This window comes from Emys orbicularis, chromosome 25 (assembly GCF_028017835.1).
Source record: "Emys orbicularis isolate rEmyOrb1 chromosome 25, rEmyOrb1.hap1, whole genome shotgun sequence".
Taxonomy (NCBI): domain Eukaryota; kingdom Metazoa; phylum Chordata; order Testudines; family Emydidae; genus Emys; species Emys orbicularis.
Window position 1 is genome coordinate 4,050,181 of NC_088707.1, and position 20,408 is coordinate 4,070,588.

General features: G+C 61.5%; 1 protein-coding gene across 1 annotated transcript; it reads right to left on the reverse strand.

Annotated features, from left to right (window-relative positions):
- Positions 1-13,153: 13,153 nt before the first annotated feature.
- Positions 13,154-19,253, reverse strand: LOC135894408 (P43 5S RNA-binding protein-like). The gene is made up of 9 exons (XM_065422483.1): positions 19,095-19,253; positions 18,499-18,599; positions 17,799-17,892; positions 16,576-16,664; positions 16,139-16,212; positions 15,664-15,744; positions 14,546-14,790; positions 13,889-13,942; positions 13,154-13,474 (listed from the first exon to the last, which is right to left on the reverse strand). The coding sequence occupies exons 1-9, from the start codon at positions 19,251-19,253 to the stop codon at positions 13,154-13,156; spliced, it is 1,218 nt and encodes a 405-aa protein (XP_065278555.1).
- Positions 19,254-20,408: the final 1,155 nt, after the last annotated feature.

Here is a 20,408-nt window from a genome sequence, read left to right on the forward strand (position 1 = left end):
GGCGCAGCACCTGTACAGAGAGGATGCATGTGAGCTCGGCCAGTGGCCTGGCCCACCCAGTTCCACATTAAATGTTACTATGTCGCATTCACGGCTGCGTTGGGTGGTTTGTCTCTGTGCCAGTGGGGATGGCTTGCTGCAAAGGGACCCCCCTGTGCCCTGTCATTAGCCCATGAGCTTGGGACCTGCCCTTTGCCCGCCCCTCAGACACCCTCCCCTCACCAGGGCACACAGGCTCTTCCAGCACCCTTCTGGGTGGGGAAGCTGAGGCATGGAGAAGCGAGACAGACTTGGGTGGCTGTTAGAGCTGGGAACGGTCACTGGGGCTGGCTTGCCTTGCCTAAGAGTGTCAGCCTTAGGAATAGAACCCAGGAGTCCTGGTTTATAGTCCCCTAGTCTAACCACAGAGCAATGCGCCTTCCTAGCCCTGGGAAAAGATGGATTTTTTCCTGCTTTAATCATTGGACCATGCTTTTTCCTGGACCTGGGCCTAGAACCCAGGAGTCCTGGTTCCTAGCACCCTGCTATATCCACTCGCTCACACGCCCCCCAGAGCATCCCATGCTCCTGTTCTAACCGCTAGGCTATACTGCTGCCCAGGTCGGATGCGACAAGCACCTGGGGCTGCCTGGCCCTGGGAACTCTTTGCTGCACAGCTGTGTTATAGGTGGGGGGAGCAGTGGGTGCTTCAAACCAGGATGGAGGGGCAGGGACCCCAGTGCAGGACTGGCCCAGTGTGGGGTGGGACTGGAGGGGCAGAACTGAGGAGTGTTGGGCTGAGCTGTGTTGGGAGGGTGGGAAGAGCTCAGCACTGGAAGGGGGGGCAGTGGGTGGGCTTGGGGGGCAGCAGCAGAGCTGCGGGGGGGGGGTGAGGCGCCCGGGGCTGGAATAGCAGGGGACTCCAGGGTGGGAGTGAGGGGCATTGCCCGGAGTGCATGGCACCCAGGATGGGACTGGCTCGTGTGGCGGGTCTGGGATGGGGGGGGGGGGCAGGCAGAGGGGTGTCAATCAGTACGTGGGGGGAATTAGCCAAGCACTTGCCTGCACCATCCTAGCCTCGCAGCGCTGAGCTAACAGCAAACAACCCCAGGAGCCCGGGCGGGAGTCCGGGGGCGCAGCCAGGCCTGACAGCCGGGTGCTAAGAGCCTGCGAGGACCCACCCGGGCGCTGTATTTCACGCGTCCCCGCCTCGGTCGGCAGCCTGGCTCCTGGCCACGCCGTGGAGCCCGGCACGCAGCAGAATTTATGGCGGGGACGTGTCACCCCAGCATCCATTGAGTGTCCCGGGCAATGCAGACAGGCTGGCCCCGGGGAGGCTGCTGGGCCGGCACGCTCCGGCTGCAGCGTCACGGCCCTGCTCCCGCAGGACGCCTGGGTTCTTTTCCAGTCCCCGGATGGGAAGGTGGGGGCAGGGTTAGGGTACGGGCGTGGGCGAGCAGAACGCCTGGGTTCTAGCCCCACAGCTTGCTAGGGAGTGGGGTTTGGGGGTTAGGGCAAGGGGGGTTAGGCATCAGGACTCCTGGCTCCCTGGGTGACCTTGGCCAAGTCACTTAGCCTCGCTGTGGTGTGGGGAGGCCGCAGGAGCCCATTGCTAGCGCAGGGTCCCAGGCACAAGCGAGGTTAGCGCCCGCTTAGCTTGGCCTTGGCCCCGCTGCTTTGCCCCAGCGTGATGGGAGGATTACAAAAAAGCCCCCACGCTGTCTCTGCCCAGCACGGCCGCCTCGGCGCTGACTGGGCCGGGGGTGGGGCTATAGAGTTGCCTCAGGCCTGGGTCCCAAAGACAGCAGCGAGACTTTGCATGAGGCAGAATGCCAGGGTGTCGCCTGGCGAGGCTCCACGTACATCCTAATCACCCGCTGCACTTCCATAGCCAGAGCATTGTCCCCATTTTACAGCTGAGGAAACTGAGGCGGGGGAGGGTCCCCTAATTTGCCCAAGGCTCCACAGCAAATAACTAGCAAAGCTAGGACTAAAACCCAGGAGACCTGACAAGCAGGTGCCTACTCTAGTCTCTATCTAGCTTATATGGCCTCCATTACCCTGAGCACCTCACGTGCTTTAATGCCGCACTGCTGGGAGGCAGGACAGGGCTAGTATCTCCTTCGTACAGATGGGAAACTGAGGCACAGAGAAGCTAAGTGACTTGGCCAAGATCATACAGGGAGTCTGTGGCAGAGCAGGGACTTGACCCTGGGTCCCAGCGCCGGCCCTGCCGGTGGGATTGGGGTGGGGGGGATCCGCAGGCTACTGTGACTGAGCGGAGACCCCCCACTCTAGCCAGCGCTACAGCTATCCCTCGAGCTAATCTAACCTCGCCAGCCAGCCCCCCACACACTCCTCTGGCCATCCATCCATCCATCCACATCATCCATCCATCCATCGCCCCACACACATATCTCTGGCCAGCCAGCCCCCCCCCCATCCATCCATCCACACACACCCCACGCACATCATCCATCCATCCGTCGCCACACACAATCCTCTGGCCATCCGCTAGCTAACCTGCCCATCCCCCGGTATCTGCCTGGCGTTCGCACTCACTCATTACCCGCCCCACGCTGCTCCGGAGCGCTGGTGTTTGCGCTGGCCCCCAGTGGCCGGGCCGGTGTTGGCAAGTGAGCCCTAGCGCCCGCCCCGCACTTCAGCAATCCTGGGGGTTCCAGTGACCTCGCCCTTTGTAATGGCCCAGCTCGCCCCTGCCCGCCCAGACCCCCCTCTGAACTGGGATGGTTAAAACCCACCTTTGACATGTACCGTTTGAATTTTCCAGATGGGGAAACTGAGGCAGCATGAGGGACAGAGCCCCTGTGACCTCAGGGCCAGGGCATGGGCAGCAGCCCCCACAAGACGTGTCCCAGTGATGCGTGATGATGCGCCCAAGCTGCCAGGTGGCTTTGCGCGCACAGGAAGGCCATTGGAGCCAGACTGGGGCCTTCGCCCTGTAGCAGTGGGTACCTCTCCCCTAAATGCCCTGCGCCCCACTGAAACCGGCCAACCGCTGAGCCACGGGATGGGGACTGGGGGTGGGGAGGCTGATTATCATTTGGGACCAGCACGCTCTTCCCTGCGTTGCCCTTCTCTGCCCCCCCCAGGAAACCCACTGCCACAGCTCGGTGGAAAGGCACAGTGTGAATGGGTCGTTGTGCCTGGAGCACCTCGCAGAGGCCGGTGTGGGGCACTGCCCTGCCCTATGGCGAAGAGAAGCCCTTGGCGAGATTGCCTGAGTGAGCGCTGCAGCCATACAAAGCTCCCTGAATAGTTCATAGCCCCGCCCCGCCCTGAGCAAAAGGCATCCTGGCTCCCTCGCTGCCGGCTCTGAGGGGCCCTGGCTGGCTCCCTGATGGCAGAGCACCCGTCTCTCTGCGCTGTGACGTGAGCAGCGGAGAGCGGCACAGGACCGGGAATGGGCAGCTCCTCTGGGCCGCAAGATAAAGGGGGGGGTAGCTGGATGAGGCAGGTGCCTGCGATGGGTGGCACCAGGCGTGTGCTGAGTGGCACGGGCTGGCGTTCTCTGCCCACTGAGTGTCTGTGTGTTTTCCTGATCGGGTCATCCTGGAGGCCAGGTGTGCATGTCTGGTAAGCCTGGGCGTTCCAGCTGTGCACATCTGGTAATCCCGGGTGTGCCAGCTGTGTGTGCATGGTACTCCTGGGTGTTCCAGCTGTGCACATCTGGTAATCCCGGGTGTGCCAGCTGTGTGTGCATGGTACTCCTGGGTGTTCCAGCTGTGCACATCTGGTAATCCCGGGTGTGCCAGCTGTGTGTGCATGGTACTCCTCGGTGTTCCAGCTGTGCACAGCTGGTATACCTGGGCGTTCCAGCTGTGCATGTCTGCTAGTCCTGGGCAGTCCAGCTGTGTGTGTGTGTGTGTGTGTGTGTGTGTGTGTGTGTGTGGTAAACCTGGGCATTCAAGCGCTGTGTGTATGGCAATCCTGGGGTTCCAGATGTCCAGCTGGGTGTGTGACGCACACATGGAGCGTCTGGCCTCCAGCCCGGCGTCGAGAAGTCTGGATCCCACCTGTGTAGATGGCCTGTGTGCCGGAGCCCAGCTGGGCCTGTATTATACTCCTGGGGCTTCTGGCTCTCACCGCCCACTGCTGCTTGTGTCGGGCTCTGACTGCTGCTGTGAGGAACACCCCGGCTCAGCACGTCCTTTGGGGTAAGACTAACGCACACACGTGTGCAAATGTACATATACAGACATGCCCACGACACACACAGAGAGAAATACACCCCCTCCACACGCTCAGACGCCCCCCAGAAGCAGAAAGACCCCCCCACAAACACACCCACACATGCGATTTGTTCGGACTCAGCCTGTCTGTGGCGAGGCCCCCGCGTTCTTGTCCCTGTTTCGGGAAGCCGGGCGATACGCCCCACACTGCATTCCAGGGTTAACAATTCACCATTCCCTTCCCTTCGTCTGTTATGGCGCCACAGGCCCGAGCCCCAAATTCAGATCTGGGTTCAGATTCCAGCCTCCCCGTGGGGTTCGGATCTGGGCCTTGGACTGGGGCCCATGTCCATGCTTACTGGGATTGTTCCGAACCTCTCTCTCTAACCCAGGGAAAGCAGCTCCGTTTCCCAGCCAGCAAAGCCAACAGTCCTGTGACTCGCAGCAGGGAAATGCGCTCGGAGGAACGGACATCGCATGAAATCCATCTCCGGGGAGTTCAGACACCACGTCTGTTTGCAGCCTCCTGGCCTTCCCCTGGGCAGCGAGCACAGGGCAACAGGGACACTGCTTGGGATGGATGCGGCTGGAGCGTGACCTGCTCCCACAACCCCTTTTCCTCTACCCGCTGGAGGCTGTTGGAGCAGACGTGCTGTGATTGCCCTGGCCCGATCCTTCCCCTCTGGAGTCAATGAGATGGAAGCCAGCTCAGAGCCCAGGCAGCCGCTTGGCAATTACACGCCACGTCTTTCCCGCTAACGAGGCTGACAGGCGCTGGGTAAACCTCTGAGACGCTGACTGCCCTGAGAACAGGCACGTTCCTGCAAGGACGGAGAAACCCCGATAGAGGAGACAGGCAGCTCTCGCATATAACCGAGTGACAGGCATTTTACAGCAACAAAGCACCAACCAACCGTTGGCTCACCCTAGGAGGCAAGTCGGCATCGACATCCCCAGATGGGGAAACTGAGGCACAAAGGTGCCCACAGACACCTAGGGAGGCAGGACGAGAAATCAGGGAGTCTTGGCTCCCAGTCCACACGCAGTCCGCTGGTGCTGATCAGTGCTAGGGCGAGCCAATCCCAGGCACCGCCCGGTCGGTCGATCCCAGAGATCCACCCGCTCTGCGGACACTGGTTGCAGATGGATGGAGACACAGTGCAGGCGCGTGGCTACTGGCCGAGCCTCGTGTCAGAGCAGGCCATATCCCCGTGCTGGTGTCATGGTGCCCCTCTTCCCCCTGAGGTGGTGAAGCAAGGGCACTGCTTGGTTGTCAGGAGGGGGGGGGGGCGCTGCTGAGTGGCACGGGGGCCCCTTTCACCACCCCGCCATGCTGAGCGGAGTGGGGGGCAGAGACTAGAACTGCCTGCATGGAAGTGCATTGTGCTGTCTGGAGAGCCAGCCCAAGTCAGGCCTCTGGGGACCCTCGGCATCCTGCCCTCCAGCTCCCAGGCTAGGGGACGACATTCCTCCAGCAGCTGCTTTCCCAGCCCCCTGGGCTGCTCGGAGGTCAGCGTTCCCAGCGCCTGGCTGCAGCCGGCCACGACCTGCCCTGGCCCCATTACACCCCACGCCCCGCCTCTGAGCCCTCCTGCTGGCTTGTCTCCACCAGGGGCTGCGGCTGAGCCTGGGGCAGGGGACTTGTGGCCGTTCCCACGGGCTCGCCCAGCCCAAACTCCTGGGGAGGCTCGGCTCTGGGGCAGCACCCACGCCCTGTGCTTTGGCTAAACCAAGAGCCCCCAGCACAGAGGCCACAATGCCTCATTGCCCTCCACAGTGCCTCAGTTTCCCCAGGAGGCGGCACACACGCCCTGCTCTCTTTGGCCACGCAGCGGGTTTCTCGCCTGCTCCTGCTTTCTTGTGGCTCTGGGGCTGGCTCGGCCCCTGACCTGGCGGCCGGCCCCGTCTCCATTCTGGCTCCCAGCTCTGCTCCCAGAAGCCAGGTGGCCCCTCTCCCCGAGCGGCTGGCACATGGGCACCATTCCCGGGAACGCAGGGCCTGTTGGGTTGGCACGAGCCGTCCCACGCTACATGGAGAACGTGCTCACGGGTGCCAGGCCAGGCGGAGGAGCTGAGGTGGGTCACCAGTAAGGAGAGGCCAAGAGCGGGTCTGGCAGTGCCCGGGTGGCCCCTCAGAGCCGGGGGTGACTCGTGTTTCTGCTGGGGCAGGCGCGTTCCCATGGGCAGAGCTGAGTCAGGGCTGGGTTACGGAAAAGTACCAGGAGCCAGCGAGGGCCCATCAGGCTGCATTAGCGTCTCCGGCCTGGGCTAGGAATTTTCCATCGTCTCATGTGTCACGTCGCATTGATATTTACTTTCACTCGTAGGCTGGGGGAGCAAAGCCGCAGGGAGGCTCCGGCTGTCTCAGCAGCAGCTCGGAGGGCGGCTCCCGGAGGGGCTGGTGTGACAGGGGCAGCAGGTCTGTGCGCCGCACGCCCCGGTGCTAAGGTGTTGACCGGGCTCTGGAGCTGGGCTGGAGCTCGGAAGCCACCCAGCACCGGGCTGGGGCATCCCCTGGTCGGCCAGCGACCAGCTGGAGCCAGGTGATCTTGGTAACTGTGGGGGAGGGGGTAGGCTGGGTCAGAGTCACTGGGCATGATACGCACCGCGCTCAGTGCCCCCCAGAGACACAGGGCGCCGCACGCACCGCGCTGGGAGCCATCAGTGCCCCCCAGAGACACAGGGCGCCGCACGCACCGCGCTGGGAGCCATCAATGCCCCCCCGAGACACAGGGCGCCGTACGCACGGCGCTGGGAGCCATCCCAATTTTTCACACTTGCTGTCTGGTCACCCTAGACCCACCCCCTGCCAGTGTCTCTCCAATGCACACCCCGGACTGAGGCCAGAGGCACAGTGCCCTCTGCCCGGGGTACCCCACCAGGGTGAGAAGTTTAAGGGAGAGATTCCCCCCCATTAACAGTGCAGATCACGAGGGATCATCTAGGGCTCTAGGTTTCCAGCCACACCTCAAAGAGCGGGGGGCTGGGATTCCAGGCCAGTACATTGAGCACCAACAAAAGAGATCACAGCTCTGTTCTGTGCACTCCACTGCAGGGAGAGGTCACTGACCCAGATCCTGGCAGGCTGGCTCTCCGGCTATTAATAACATCTGTCGCTAAGCAAGGCAGGGCCAGCTCATGGGGAAGCAGCTCTCAGGCGTCAGGGCACAAGGGGTCAGGAAGGAACTGATGCTCAGCCATGTGCCCCGCTGTGCCTTTGGCCAGGTGCATTGTGGGTTGTTGTGGCAGAGAGAAGGGCTGTCTTCCACAGCAGCAGCAATTGCCTACTGCTGGAGTCTGGGGGGAGCAGAAGATGGGTCCATTGGTCTGATCCAGAGCAGCAGGGATGGGGGATACTGGGGTAGATAGGCCCGTTGGTTGGTTCTGGGGCAGCAGGGGTGGGATACCGGGGTAGATGGGCCCGTTGGTTGGCTCTGCGGCAGCAGGGATGAGGGATACTGGGGTAGATAGGCCCGTTGGTTGGTTCTGGGGCAGCAGGGGTGGGATACCGGGGTAGATGGGCCCGTTGGTTGGCTCTGCGGCAGCAGGGGCGGGATACCGGGGTGGATGGGCCCGTTGGTTGGCTCTGCGGCAGCAGGGATGAGGGATACTGGGGTAGATAGGCCCGTTGGTTGGTTCTGGGGCAGCAGGGGTGGGATACTGGGGTAGATGGGCCCGTTGGTTGGCTCTGGGGCAGCAGGGGTGGGATACCGGGGTAGATGGGCCCGTTGGTTGGTTCTGGGGCAGCAGGGGCGGGATACCGGGGTGGATGGGCCCGTTGGTTGGCTCTGCAGCAGCAGGGGCACATGCACTTTGAATCTTGCAAGGGCAGCACTAGGAGTTAGCATAGTGAGTCCTTCGTTGCAGCACCGAGCACATACCTGACGTCCACCCCCCTCACCGGCACCAGCCCAGCCCACCAGCCCCCTGTGGTTTGGGCCCCTCTCCTCACTGGCCTCCCTGGCTGACAGATTGGGAGCAGCTGTGGATGGAGCTGGCCCCTGGCCAGGGCTCTGGGCTGCGCTGAGGCCCGGCTCTCACCTGGGGGCAGCTGGGAAGCTTCCCGACCTGTCAGGATGCATCACACTCAGGGCTCCGGCCAGGCAGGGACAAGCACGTCTCGGCTGGGCTCCAGCCAGGGCTTGGGAACAGAGACCTCAGTCTCGTGCTGGGCTCTGAGGGGGGAGCCCTGGGGGTGGGGGGAGCCCCTGCCCTCATGGGGGGGGCTTATCCACAGGGCAGGGCTGTACCCCCTCCTCCCAGCGCCAGCCTGGAACATGCCCCAGATGGAGACACAGCCCCCCATGTTATTCGGCACCACAAGCCAACACTGACTGGGAGGGGAGCAGGCCCCTAACCTGCTCCCTGCAGCACAGCGCCCCCTAGCACCCCACTGGGGCAAGTGCTGACCCCCCTTTCCCTCAGCACAGCACTGACCACCAGGGGAGAGCGTCCCCTACTGAACCCCCTGCCCCGCCCCGGGGCCAGCACTGACTGCAAGGAGAGGTTTTCCTTGGCGCTCTCCCCACCCAAGGGCTCACCGTGGCCCGTCCTGCTCGCGAGTTCAGCCCTGATCCCAGCCCGCAGCAGCAAACGCCCGGAGCTGGGCAAAACCACCTTAAAAAACCATCACCACCACCTGAAAGCGTTCAATGCCCAGCGTGAGCCGCCTTTAAAAGGAAAAAGAATGTGACCGTGAAAGCAAACAAAGGCTGGAATAATTGCAGCGTGTTCCACTCCATACGGCGCACAGGGGCCTTCCCGGACCACCTGCATTTGCAGAATAGGGCTCGGGAGCGAATTCTCTTCCGCCCAGAGCCACTCCGTTTGCTCACCGAGGGCAGGGGCTTCTGAGAAGGGAGATAGCATGGGGGGGGGGTTTCCCCCCCTCAGTGAGTGTTGTGACTCTGTTATTGTAGGGCCCACAGGACCCCTGTGCGCTAGGCATTGTACATGGCCCCAGGAAGGGCATGAGGGTTGTTTGGAGTTATGCGCTTGCCCTACAGGTTTGGTGCTGGCTCTTAGGAGCCATCCACACTGGGCAGACGCGCTGGCATGCGAAACATGGCAGCAGAACCACGGGGAGCAGGTCAGGCTACCTGTCTGCACACGTACACAGGGGGCTGGGGAGGTTTGTTCTCAGGTGCATCTGGCTAGTCCAGCTAGGGCGCACGCTCCCAGCTGCCGTGTAGACGTGTCCTTAGAGGCACAAGTGGAGCGAATCCAGTGGCCTCAGCCCCGTTTCCTCACACCAACCCCGCAGGGCCGTGCAGCCGTCCCTCGGGGCGACGGGCTAGGGCGAGACACCCTGCTGCGTGCCAGCGCCGTGCCCGGCCCCGCTCAGCCAGCGCACCTCGATCCTCGCCAGGCGGGAGCATGGCACCAGCGAAGGGTTAAACGGGCAAGCCGGCCCCCGCAGCCCCTAAAGACAGAGCTGGGACCGTTTCCAAACCACTAGGCAAATGCCAGGCCCATTTGCATTAGCTGCAAAGTGCGGCCCCCCCTTGGAGCTGCCCCAGCTCCTGCCAAGTGCTGCCCATCACAGGCGAGCTCAGCACTTCCCTGACACGTGGGGGGAGGGGGGGTGACGTGTGTGGATGTGCCCAGAAAGCATCTCCAGCGCTCGCCCATCCCCACGCGCCATTGCCTGGGGGATCCGCCGAGACCCGTGAACAGGGGAGAGGTGTTGCTACACAGCATGCACCCCTTCATGCACACTGCAGCCCCCAGGCCCCCCTTGCATCCCCATCTCCCATGCACACCCCAGCTCCTCATGCACCCTTCCACGCACACTGCAGCCCCCAGGCCCCCTTGCACCCCCAGCCTCCCTATGCACCCCCATCTCCCATGCACACCCCAGCCCCACCACATCCTCCCCACACACCTCTCACTCCCCCAGCCCCCTATGCACACTCCCCAGCCTCCCACACACCCTCAAAGCACACCTGCATACCAACCCACTGACAGACAAGTGCTCGTCTCTCACACGCACAGCCTCCACGGTCCCCACCCTAGCTCCCTCCCCATCCCCCAGTATCCTTGCCCCCATACCCCCCCCCCAAGTCCCCAGCCTCTTATCCCCCTCCCCTGCCCCCATCACCAGCTCTTTCTGCTCATGTGTGTCCAGGCTTTAAGGAGAGCAGTTGCTTGGCATTAACCCTTTCCCTGCACGGATACTACCAGTTTTGGGGATGGGGGGAGAAAAGCGGCCAGCAAGGCATCCATTAACATTAACAGTTACCCCTATCCCAATCCAGCCTCATTCATCTCAAAGCCCCTTCCACCCTGTGTTGCCTCACAGCCCAGCCCCATTCCACCACAAGCCCTGCCCTGCCCCCAAACCCCAACCCACCAAATATGGGCATTCTTCACTTCCTGTCCCAAAGAGCCAGGCACCATTGCTGCATGCTGTTTGCAAGCTACCCTGTTCCGCCCCCGAGGGGGCTGCGTTTCAGCACTGAGGGGAAGCGATTCCTGTGTATCCAGCCCCCTATGGAGTGTTGTGAGGTTGGATCGGTGCCTCTAGGAGCATGCAACGCCCTCCCAGATACTGCCCCCTTGGGCTGGGCAATGCCATGGAGAATACTTCCCTGACACCAGCCCATGTGCAAATTCACATCTGTCCAAAGCCATGGGGCCCCGGCTCACAGCATGCACTTGCAGAGAACGGGGGTAGGGGACAGCCCCAGCTGGGATAATAGAGAGCACAGCTGTGGGTGAGGCTGGAGGAGCATCAGCTCTGCACTTCTGCATCTGTGATCAGTACCAGGAGATGGGGTGGGGGGGAGGAGAGAGAGAGAGAGAGAGAGAGAAGACCTCCTAGAGTGACCAGACAGCCTATTAGAGGCTGTGTCTTATAGAGGCCCCTCTACACCCCCCCCGACCTCCCCCCAAAAGTGTCCTGATTTTCCACACTTGCTATCTGCTCACCCTCTGCTGGCCACCTGGTGGAGAATTCACAGCCTCGGGGTAGCACTTCATCCCCTGCCAAGGGGGGGGGGAGAAGAGGGCAAGCCCTGGCTCAGGGAAGGGGGGGGGGGGGGAAGAGAGAGAGAAGAGGAGAGAGAGAGAGAGGAGCAGTGCCCAGATACATCAGAGCAGCTGGGGGCAGGCGGCTGGTGCAGCACAAGGCCCAGATCAAGGTCAGGTCCCCTCCCTGCGAGAGCTGAGTCAGAGGCAGCCACCCCCACTGCACTGAGTCACCTGCCTGGGGAATTCTGGAGGGGGCAGGCAGGGGATGGAATGGACCATGGGATGCCCCCACTGCCTCTTGCTAAGGGGGGGGGAGAGAAGAGAAGAACTCAGCCTACACCCACTGCCCCCCTGGAGCCAGACCCCTCTGTGCTGGAGGTCACAGCAGCACGAGCCGGATCGCAGACCCCTGCCACATGGGGAGCAACAATGCCCATGCCAGCCCCACAGGCACCCCTTCAAGGCAGCTCCCAGTCCTTCCACAGACCCCTCAACTTGGCTGCCCTTGGGGACTGAGCCCCAGCTTAATGGGGCTCCAGATTGGCATCAAGGATGCCAGCCTGGCCCACCCCCTCACATTGCCCAGTGAGGAGGGGGGGAGTCCTGGGCTATGCCCAGGCCCCTGGGGGAGCAGGCCAGGGAGGGGAGAGCTTGAAGGGGCTCCCAGGGAAGGCTCTGTCCAAGCTCAAGCATGGGGGCATCATTCAGCATCAGGCTCCTACAATGCACTCGGCCCTCCCCAGCTTGGGAGCGATGCTGGGCATCTCACCCCCCCCCCCCCCCCCGCCGACTCAGCTGATCCTGCACTCACAGCTCAGCAAATGAGCATTTAGGGCAGAGCTGTTTGCTGGGTGCTCCAGGGACGACCCACTTCAGCTCCCCCTACCCCACCCAGAGCCTGAACCAGCCTGCGTCTGTGCCTGGCTCCATGCACCAGCCCAGAAAGGGTACAGGAGGTGGCATGAGATGGCTCACCCCTGCTGCAGCCAGGGGCCCTTCCCCACCCTGACTGCAGAGTCCCACCCCCACAGGACCCACACCTGGGGCTGGACAGCTAGGAGAGGTCTTGCTTCATGGAGTGTCACGGCTGGATCAGCCACCATCCACACCCTCACTGCCTCCCTGCTACTCCACTGTGAACATGGCCGATGCAGCAGTAGGGCACCAGGCTGCCAGCCACTCCCTATCCCCAGACCCCCTGCCATGGGGAGCACAGGGTCCCACTTCCCATGAGTGACCTATGGGGGCTTTCCCTGTGCAGCATGGCCCCTACCTCCTCAGAGGATTGAGCTGGAGACCCCCCCAGAGGCTGGCGGGGGGGGGTGCAGGGGATGTCAGTCTCTGTACCATTGGAACAGGAATAGCTGCTGATTCTAGCTCTGCTCTGTGACCACCACCCTCCCCAGAGCTTGGGGCTGGCTCTGTCCACAGCAGCTCCTGGTAACAGTGCCCAGGAAGAGCCCAAGGCAACCCCCCAGCCCTAGGAACACAGCTGGGGTGTGTGGTTAGCACCTCGTGCCCCCCACCAGGCCCTGAGCTAAGAGACCAGGTGGGGCAGAGGAGGAAAGACCAGAGGAGACGAGGGCTCAGCTTTCCAGCAAGTGTTTATTGCTCACAGCAGCCCCAGCTGGGAGCGCTTGGTCCACCCGTCACACCTGCAGGTGGTCACAGGCCAGGCACCCCCCAAACCCAGCCCCTGTCCTTGCAGCAAGAACCCCACACACTCGCCAGGGTCAGGGACAGTCCTGACCCCTGCTTAAACTCAAGAGACACCCTCTACTGGGTGGGGGGGGGGAAAAAAAATCAACATAAAAAGGGAGGTTCATTTGCCCGACTGGCTAGGCCAGTCTCTTCCTGCCCAGGGAGCTCCCCCCCCCCCCCCCTTCCAGGGTCAAATTAAGAGTTAAAGCAAATACCAGCCAAAAGTCGTGTCTTGCCCAGCCTTTGAGCTTCGGAGCCCCCCCCCCCACTCGGGGCCAGGTGGCAGCTCCCTGGGTGGGATATTGGCTCTAGGCCACCTCCTGCGGCCTGGTAGTTGGGGGCAGCTGGAAGAGGGCACTGAGGTTCACCTCGGGCTCCACAGCATGGCGGCCGGGGCGCTCGTTGAAGAGCCCTGACAGGTCGCTCTCCAGCTTGGCCTTGACGCGCAGGAGGAATGTGTGGCCCAGGCGCCCGGGGCCATCCTCCCCCGCCGGGAAGCCCGACCGGCTGCGCTTGAGTCGCACATAGAGCTTCTGGCTGAAGAGCTGGCTCAGGTTCTCCTCCACCAGCACCCGCTGCCGGGCGCCCAGCCGCTGCTGGCTCTTCCTGCTGGGCCGGCAGCACTGCGGCTGCAGAGAGATGAGTGGGGCTCAGGGCATTGTTCCCCCTCGGGCCTCCAGCGCCTCAGGGGCTCCCCCACCCCAGGCCCTGCTCCCCAGCTCAGCCATGTCCCGTTATAAGGCACCCCCCACCCCCAGCAACCCCTGCCCCTCCCCAACAAGCTTCTTTTGTAACCAGTGCCAGTGGAGCCACACCCCAGAGCGCTCAGGGGAGATGTTCCCCCCGGCAGCTCCTATGGTGGTTTGATGCTAGAGGGTCTTTCCCAGCTAATCATGTTTGAGCAATGGGGGGGGTCATGCCCCACTTCCCACTGGGGTAGAAGGGTGGACCCCCCCATTTGGGATCAGACCCCAGCTTAAGTGAGAGATTTTGCTGCTTCAGGAAGGGCCTGTGACGGACCCACTCTGGCATGGGCCAATTACCTTCAGTTTCTTCTTTGTGGGGTCATGGACCGTCAGGTGCCGGATTAGACTCTCCTGCCAAGGAAAGAGGAGTAAGTCACCCAGCACAGACCCCTGCTCACCCTGGTTAAAGACACCCCCCCCCCGCCTCAAAAAAAACCACCCCTCTTATTCAAATATTTGAGGGTATTCCAGTGCAGTGCCTCATGGGAGTTTAGTTCCATTTCCTCCTGATCCCTGTCTACACTATGGGCCAGGGTCACCTGCTGAACTATATCTCCCATGATGCAACTGCTCCCCTAATCATTAGGGGGAAGATTGGTGCATCATGGGAAATGTAGTCCACCCAGGGAGCCCTGCCTAGAAAGGCCAATAGGAGCATGAGGAAATGGAACTACAATTCCCATGAGGCACTAGGACAGCATTTCCCAAGTTCAATATTTGGGGGGTTGATTTTTTTGCCAAGTCAAAAAAATTGATCAAGTTAAAAACCTTCTTCCTAGAACTTTCCCATAGGAAAAAAAGCCCATTTTCAGCCAGCTCCACACACAAACCCTTCGGCTGCTGCTAGTAGAGATGCCTAGAGCCAGCTCTAGGCCCCACAGCTCCCACCAACCAGCTCTATGCCCCATGCCCCTGCCCCATCCCCAGAGCCTAGAGACCCCGCTGCTTCCTTACCCGCATGGCGAAGGCCTTCTCACAGCCAGCGAAGTAGCAACGATACTTCAGCAGCTGCAGATGCACCTTCCGGATGTGGCTCTCCAGGTTGAAGACGGTGGTGAAAGAGGCCTGGCAGTCAGATTTGGGGCACGCCCACGTCGGCTTCGGCAGCGCCCGCTTCTGCCGGCTGTGGAAGGACTTGTGCCGCCGCAGGCCGCCCGGCTTCTTGAAGATCTTCGGGCACAACTGGCACTTGTACTCCACTGGGCGGGAGAGCACAGGCTGAGCTCCCAGACAGAACCAACACCCCAATCGCCCTGGTGCTTCCCAGGAGTTCAGGGATTCATACCCCCACCTCCTCCCCAGAGAGGATGTGGCGGTGGAGGGTGGCCACTTCCAGCTCACTCTCAGCAGAAGTTACTTGGGAGTTGAGGGGTAGTTGGAGCCCGTCTGATGGGACAAGTTCTACTGGCTGGAGTGACACAGGACTGCCCCAGGCCAGCGGAATCAGTATCCGATGGCCCCCACAGAATCCAGAGCCCCAAGGAAGGGCAGAGGCAGCAGCTGAAAGCCCTCACCTACCCCAGGAGGGCCACAGGTCTGGAGGATGGGCAGGTTATTGAATAGCCCATCCAGAGTACAGCAGTAGCTACAGCAGGGCAGCCTTCGGACTCAATTGTCTCTGCTCGCCTGGGGGAGGCGGCCGATCCCACTCTAGCACCAGCCTCCAAAGCGAGCTGGAAGCCCCACCAAGAGAACATGGGGCAAGGATGCCAGGTGTGGACAAACCAGCCAGGACTGAAGGTCAGCAGGACACTGGGGTTTGACCTACTGCCAGGTCCCCCATCGTTTGCCTCCACTATGACCCCCCCCCCCCCGGTGATGCCCAGAGAAAGGGAGACCTTGATTAGGAGAGAAACGAAGCCCTGGGCTTCTCAAGTCACATCTCCTCCCTAGCCACTGCATGGAGAAGGGAGACCTCCCCACCACCTGCTGGGGCGGATAAGGTGACCTCCCAGCCTGCTGATCTTACGAGCTAGCGAGGTTTGGTTTGGGATGCCACCCATTCAGTGCTTGCAGGCAGGCTGGTATCCGGTACCCAGATTGCATGGGGCTCCCCTACACACCTGCCTTACCAGGATGCTGCTGCAGGTGTTTCTGATGCGCTGTCCAGGTGGACAAGACCGTCCCACAGTCCGGCTTGGGGCACAGGTATCCTGGAAGAGGGACATGGAGGAGGATCAGCAGGTGGAGAGAGATGCTGAACTGGGCTGGAAGGAGCCACCCCAGGACCACAGGAGTTTCCAGGGGGCTGCTGAGCCCGGCTTGCAGCACTGACGCCATGTGCTCAGAGCCACACACCAGCAGGGCACCTCCCACCACAGAGTTCAGCCCGGTGCTAGTTCTCCTCCAGGCACTGCCACGCTGTGTCTAGGGGGCGGCTGTGCCAGTGAAGCAGGAGTTGTAAGGGATGTCCCCATCCCAGCCTGGGGAGGCTGGTGCAGAGGTCCACAGTGGACGGGGAGCCACAGACTGTCAAGCCAGCAACCACAGCCTCCCATTCAGCAGGTCCCCAACACTCCCCCACCCACCCCAGGCAAAGCCGCTCACCAGCATGTTTCCTCTGGTGAGCTTTCCTCTTGGCAGCGCTGGCAAACTTCATAGCGCAGCCGGGCTCCTGGCACCTGAACGAAGCACACCCCACTCGTGAGGGGAGGGGGCATGGCTCTCCCCAGGTCTGAAAGGAGATGTCCCAGGCTAATCCAGAGAGACCCAGCCAACGGGTGGCAGTGAATTGAGAAGGGGAAAGGCCAGCGTATAGGCTACGCCAAGCTGGAGAAGGCCACTGGCCCGGCCAGCTTCAGTATCCGGCCCGGAACAGCGCCCAATACCAGATATGGCAAATCCTCTGCACTCAGCAGCCATTGGCACAGGCCAGCTCAGCCAGCCCTCTCGCGTTGGGAGGTGTTGCTTGACGCCACACCAGGGGGGTCTCCTGTCTCGTGGCATCAGCCACCCCCAACCCGAGGGGCACAGGAGACACTCACACAAACGGCAGCACCGTGGTATGCTCGGTCCAATGGGCCCGGAGGGCCTTCTTTTTCCTGAAGGTGCTCTCACAGCCTTGGTAGCTGCACTGGAGGGGCAGGAGAGACAAGTCAACAAGACCCAATCCCCCCTCCATGATGCACTTTGATCCCCCTCCCCTCCAGCCTCCCAGGGCCCCCCAACCCAGGGCCCCTCACGTATGGGACCGAGCAGGTCTGGGGGGCTCTGGAAGGGTGTTAGCAGCATGGAGGCCCCAGAGGTTGATCAGGGAGCTCCAGGCAATCGACACCTGGGGCAGGGAATCAAACATCTGCCGGTGCCATTTAGAGCATCCAGCACAGAGGGGAGAATTTCTCCTCTCTCCGTTAGCCATTTTCAGGCAGTTTGAGCCGACCAGCGACCCTGCAAATGCTACGGGTTCCAGGGCTGCAAGGCCAGGCAGGGTCTGAGACCAGACCTGCGGCTCCAGCCCACGCTGGGCTAGGCAGGGGTAACAAACCAGGCTCGCTGGCACTGTAAGGGCAGAGGGGAATCGCTTCTCTGGGGAGGATCATGTCACACTCGTGCCAGGGGCTGTGCCTAACCCAGGCACCTGGTGCAGGGGCCCCTTGCTAGCCCCCTTGGGCTGGGCCTTCCCTTGCCATCTTACAGGGCAGCCAGAGCCGTGACCTCTGGCGCCCTCGTGTGGTCACAGAAGGAACAGACTCCACCAGTTTCAGGAGTCCCAGAATCCAGTCCTGCCCCCAAGCCCCACTGTTCACAGCTTGGCTAATGCTGACTCCCCCCCCCCCCCCCCCCAAGACCCATACACCAGGAGAGGGGCACTGGGATGATCCCCACCCCCTCTCCCCTAGCCCCCGCTGCCAAGGCTCACGCCCCAGCAGGATCACCCAACAGATGAAGACCCACCCCACACAGGTGCTGCTCCAAGTCACGGTTAGGAGAAAGGGAATCGGCCCAGAGAAGGGACTTTGTTGGCATCACATCCTGTGCCTAGGGGGCTATCTGGGCTACCAGAGCGCTGGCCCTCCAGGCCCCTGAGTGAAAGGGATGGCCCAGGCATCAGCACGGCTGACCTCAGACCCAACCAGGAGCTCTGGTTCAAGAGCCCATTGGAGCCACCTGTGACCAGACCCCCCGACTCCCACCTCACTCACTAGCTAGCTGTTCTCCCTGACCCAACACCCCACCTCGTTAACACCTTGCCACCAGCATGCACTACCTGGAAGGACTTCTCTGCACCATGCTGGGCCCTGCAGTGCTTTGGCAGGTGGTTCTTGGGCACAGAGGCAGATTTGCAGTCCACATCCAAGCAGCTGGAGAAATGTGGAGACACGGCTGATAGACAAGTGTTCGCTCCAAGCCAGCTGGCATGAGCCCGGCTCAGCACAGCCCAGGCCAGTTAGCCAAAGGAAAGGGGTGTGTAGTTAAGAACATAAGGCAGGGATAGGTGCCAGGGGGGGTGGGGGGAGGAGAGAGAGAAGAGAGTTCTGGATACTAGATCAGCCCACAGCCTGGCCAGGTCAGTGGCAGGCAGCACAGCCTAGTGGGTATGGCACTGGACTGGGAGTCAGGAGACCATGTTCTACTCCCAGCTCTGCCACGGAGCTGCTGTGTGACCACAGGCAACTCCCTTCCCCTCTGTGTGCCTCAGTTTCCCTTTCCCCCTTGGTCAGTCTTGTCACTTACACTTATCGCCTCCAGGGCAGGGATTCTCCCACTAGGTGTTAGGGCAGCACCTGGCACAATGGGGCCCAGAGCTCACTTGGCACCAGGGCAATCCTGCCTCCTGTTTCCCTCCCCAGAGTGCTCACTCTGAGAGCCCCACTAGGCATCACCAAGGCCCATTAGACCCCCTGGGGGGGGCCGGATCAACAGAAGGGAGGAGAGAGAAAGGACAAGCCCCCTCCCCCCAGCCCTACCTGTTCAGCCTGGCAGCACCCTGCTGCAGCTTGGGCGTCTGCAGGGAGCTTCTGCGGCGGACTCTCTTGCCACGGCCAGCCTGGTCACTCTGCGGAGCCATCTGCAGAGACATGCCTTGGTGAGGGACTGCACCACCCTCCCAGACCCCTTCACACTCAGGGACAGGCCACAGACTGTGTTACAATAATCAAGGAGGTGGGGGGAGGAGGATAAAAGGCATCCCAGACAAACATGGGGCTTAGACAAGACACCCAATGCAGGAGGGCTGGTAGCCAGGCACTGGGGTGCAATCCAGCCGTGGCTTTGCTACCCAGGAGTGCCACAGCCCAGGCTTAGAAAGGGTTAATCGGCATGTCCCCACCCCCAGTCCCATTCTGAAGCAGCTCCACCCTACTAGATCTCGGTTACGTCTAGGATGAAGAGAAGCAGCCAACCCACCTGCTTCAGACCCCTTCTCAGACAGGTCAGCCATGGGCGGACTCAGGCAACTCCAGTGCTCCTTGCCACTGGAAGAGCAGGTCACAGGCTCTGCGGAGCCACTGAGCAGGGTAGCCCTCTCCCCACCTTCCTAAAGGGGAGCAGGTCCCCCTCTTACCTCCTCCACGTGCACAGCAAGATGCTTCTGTAGCCTCCTCTCCTTGCCAAACACAGCACCACACTCCTTGTGGGGGCAGGCAAAGAGGTCAGAGACCAAACCCCCCCCAAGGGAGGTGGTGCTTCCCCCAGCCTCCTCCTGCAGCCTTGCCTCAGCCATGGGGGTTGGAGTTTTGCGGCACCCACACACCCCTCTCTCTTTGCCTGGAATACCCTATAGCCCCTCAGTTTGCTGCTGAGCTCCCATCTTTATACTCAGCCTCCCACAGGGGCTGCAGCTGATTCCCATCCCATCAATCAGGGGCGGGGGGAGAGGGGGAGCAGGGTTAATGTATTCGCATCATTAGTGGAAAGCCAGCAGGGGTGGAGCTGGACTCACCATCCCCTGCAGCAGGCTTGAAAGCAGAGGGCCTGGGGGAGCAGGTGTTTAGGGGGCTTGTTCCCATTAGCTTCCAGGGGAGTTAGGTGCGTTGCCTGCTTTTGAAAACTCCACTAGGGACCACTCTGCACCTATAGAAGCCCTAGCCCCAAGCTCCTGTCGGGGGAGAAGCAGCACCCCCAAGCCCCCCTGCAAGTTGGCTCTGAGCAGCCCCACCGCTGCAGGTGCACGTAATCCAAACTCAGCCGGGGATCTAAAGGGATCAAACCGACCCCAAGCACCTCCCTGTTCTCGGGGCCGGGGGTTGGATTGTGAGTCAGGAATTCTCAGCTTGGGCCCATCTGTCGTGATAAGGCAGCCTGGCTCCGTGGTTAAGGTGACTCAGGACAGCTGGGTTCTGTCCCTAGCTTTGCCACTGGCCTGCTGGGTGACCGTGGGCAGGTTCCTGCCCCGCTCTGTGCCTCAGTTTCTCTCCCCATAAGCTGATACTGATTTCCTTTGTCAAGGGCTCCCAGCTGTGGCATGACAAACCCTGCAGGTGTCAGGTAAATCCCTCTCCTGCTGTTTCCCTTCCTATCCGTTATCCAGCTGGATTGTAAGGCCCTGATCCTCAAGGGTATTTAGGGGCCTAACTCCTATGGATTTCAATGGGAGTTAGGCCCCTAAATACCTTTGAGGATCTCTGCTTGAGCTCTTGGGGGTAGAGCCGAGCTCTCCCTGCATCACCCAGCTCAACAGAGCTCCCCCGGTTTCAGCCCAGAGGGCTCAAGGTGCTAATGTAATACACATCATAGAGAGCAAGCCTGGTAAACCTGCCAGGCCTGGCTTTGCTATGGAGACAGCGCCCTATGGGCAGGCCTGCTTGCCCCTTTGTGATGTCAGGCTGGGGGAGGGGGAGAGGGACAGGGATTCTGATCTGCAGGAGCCCGGGGGTTA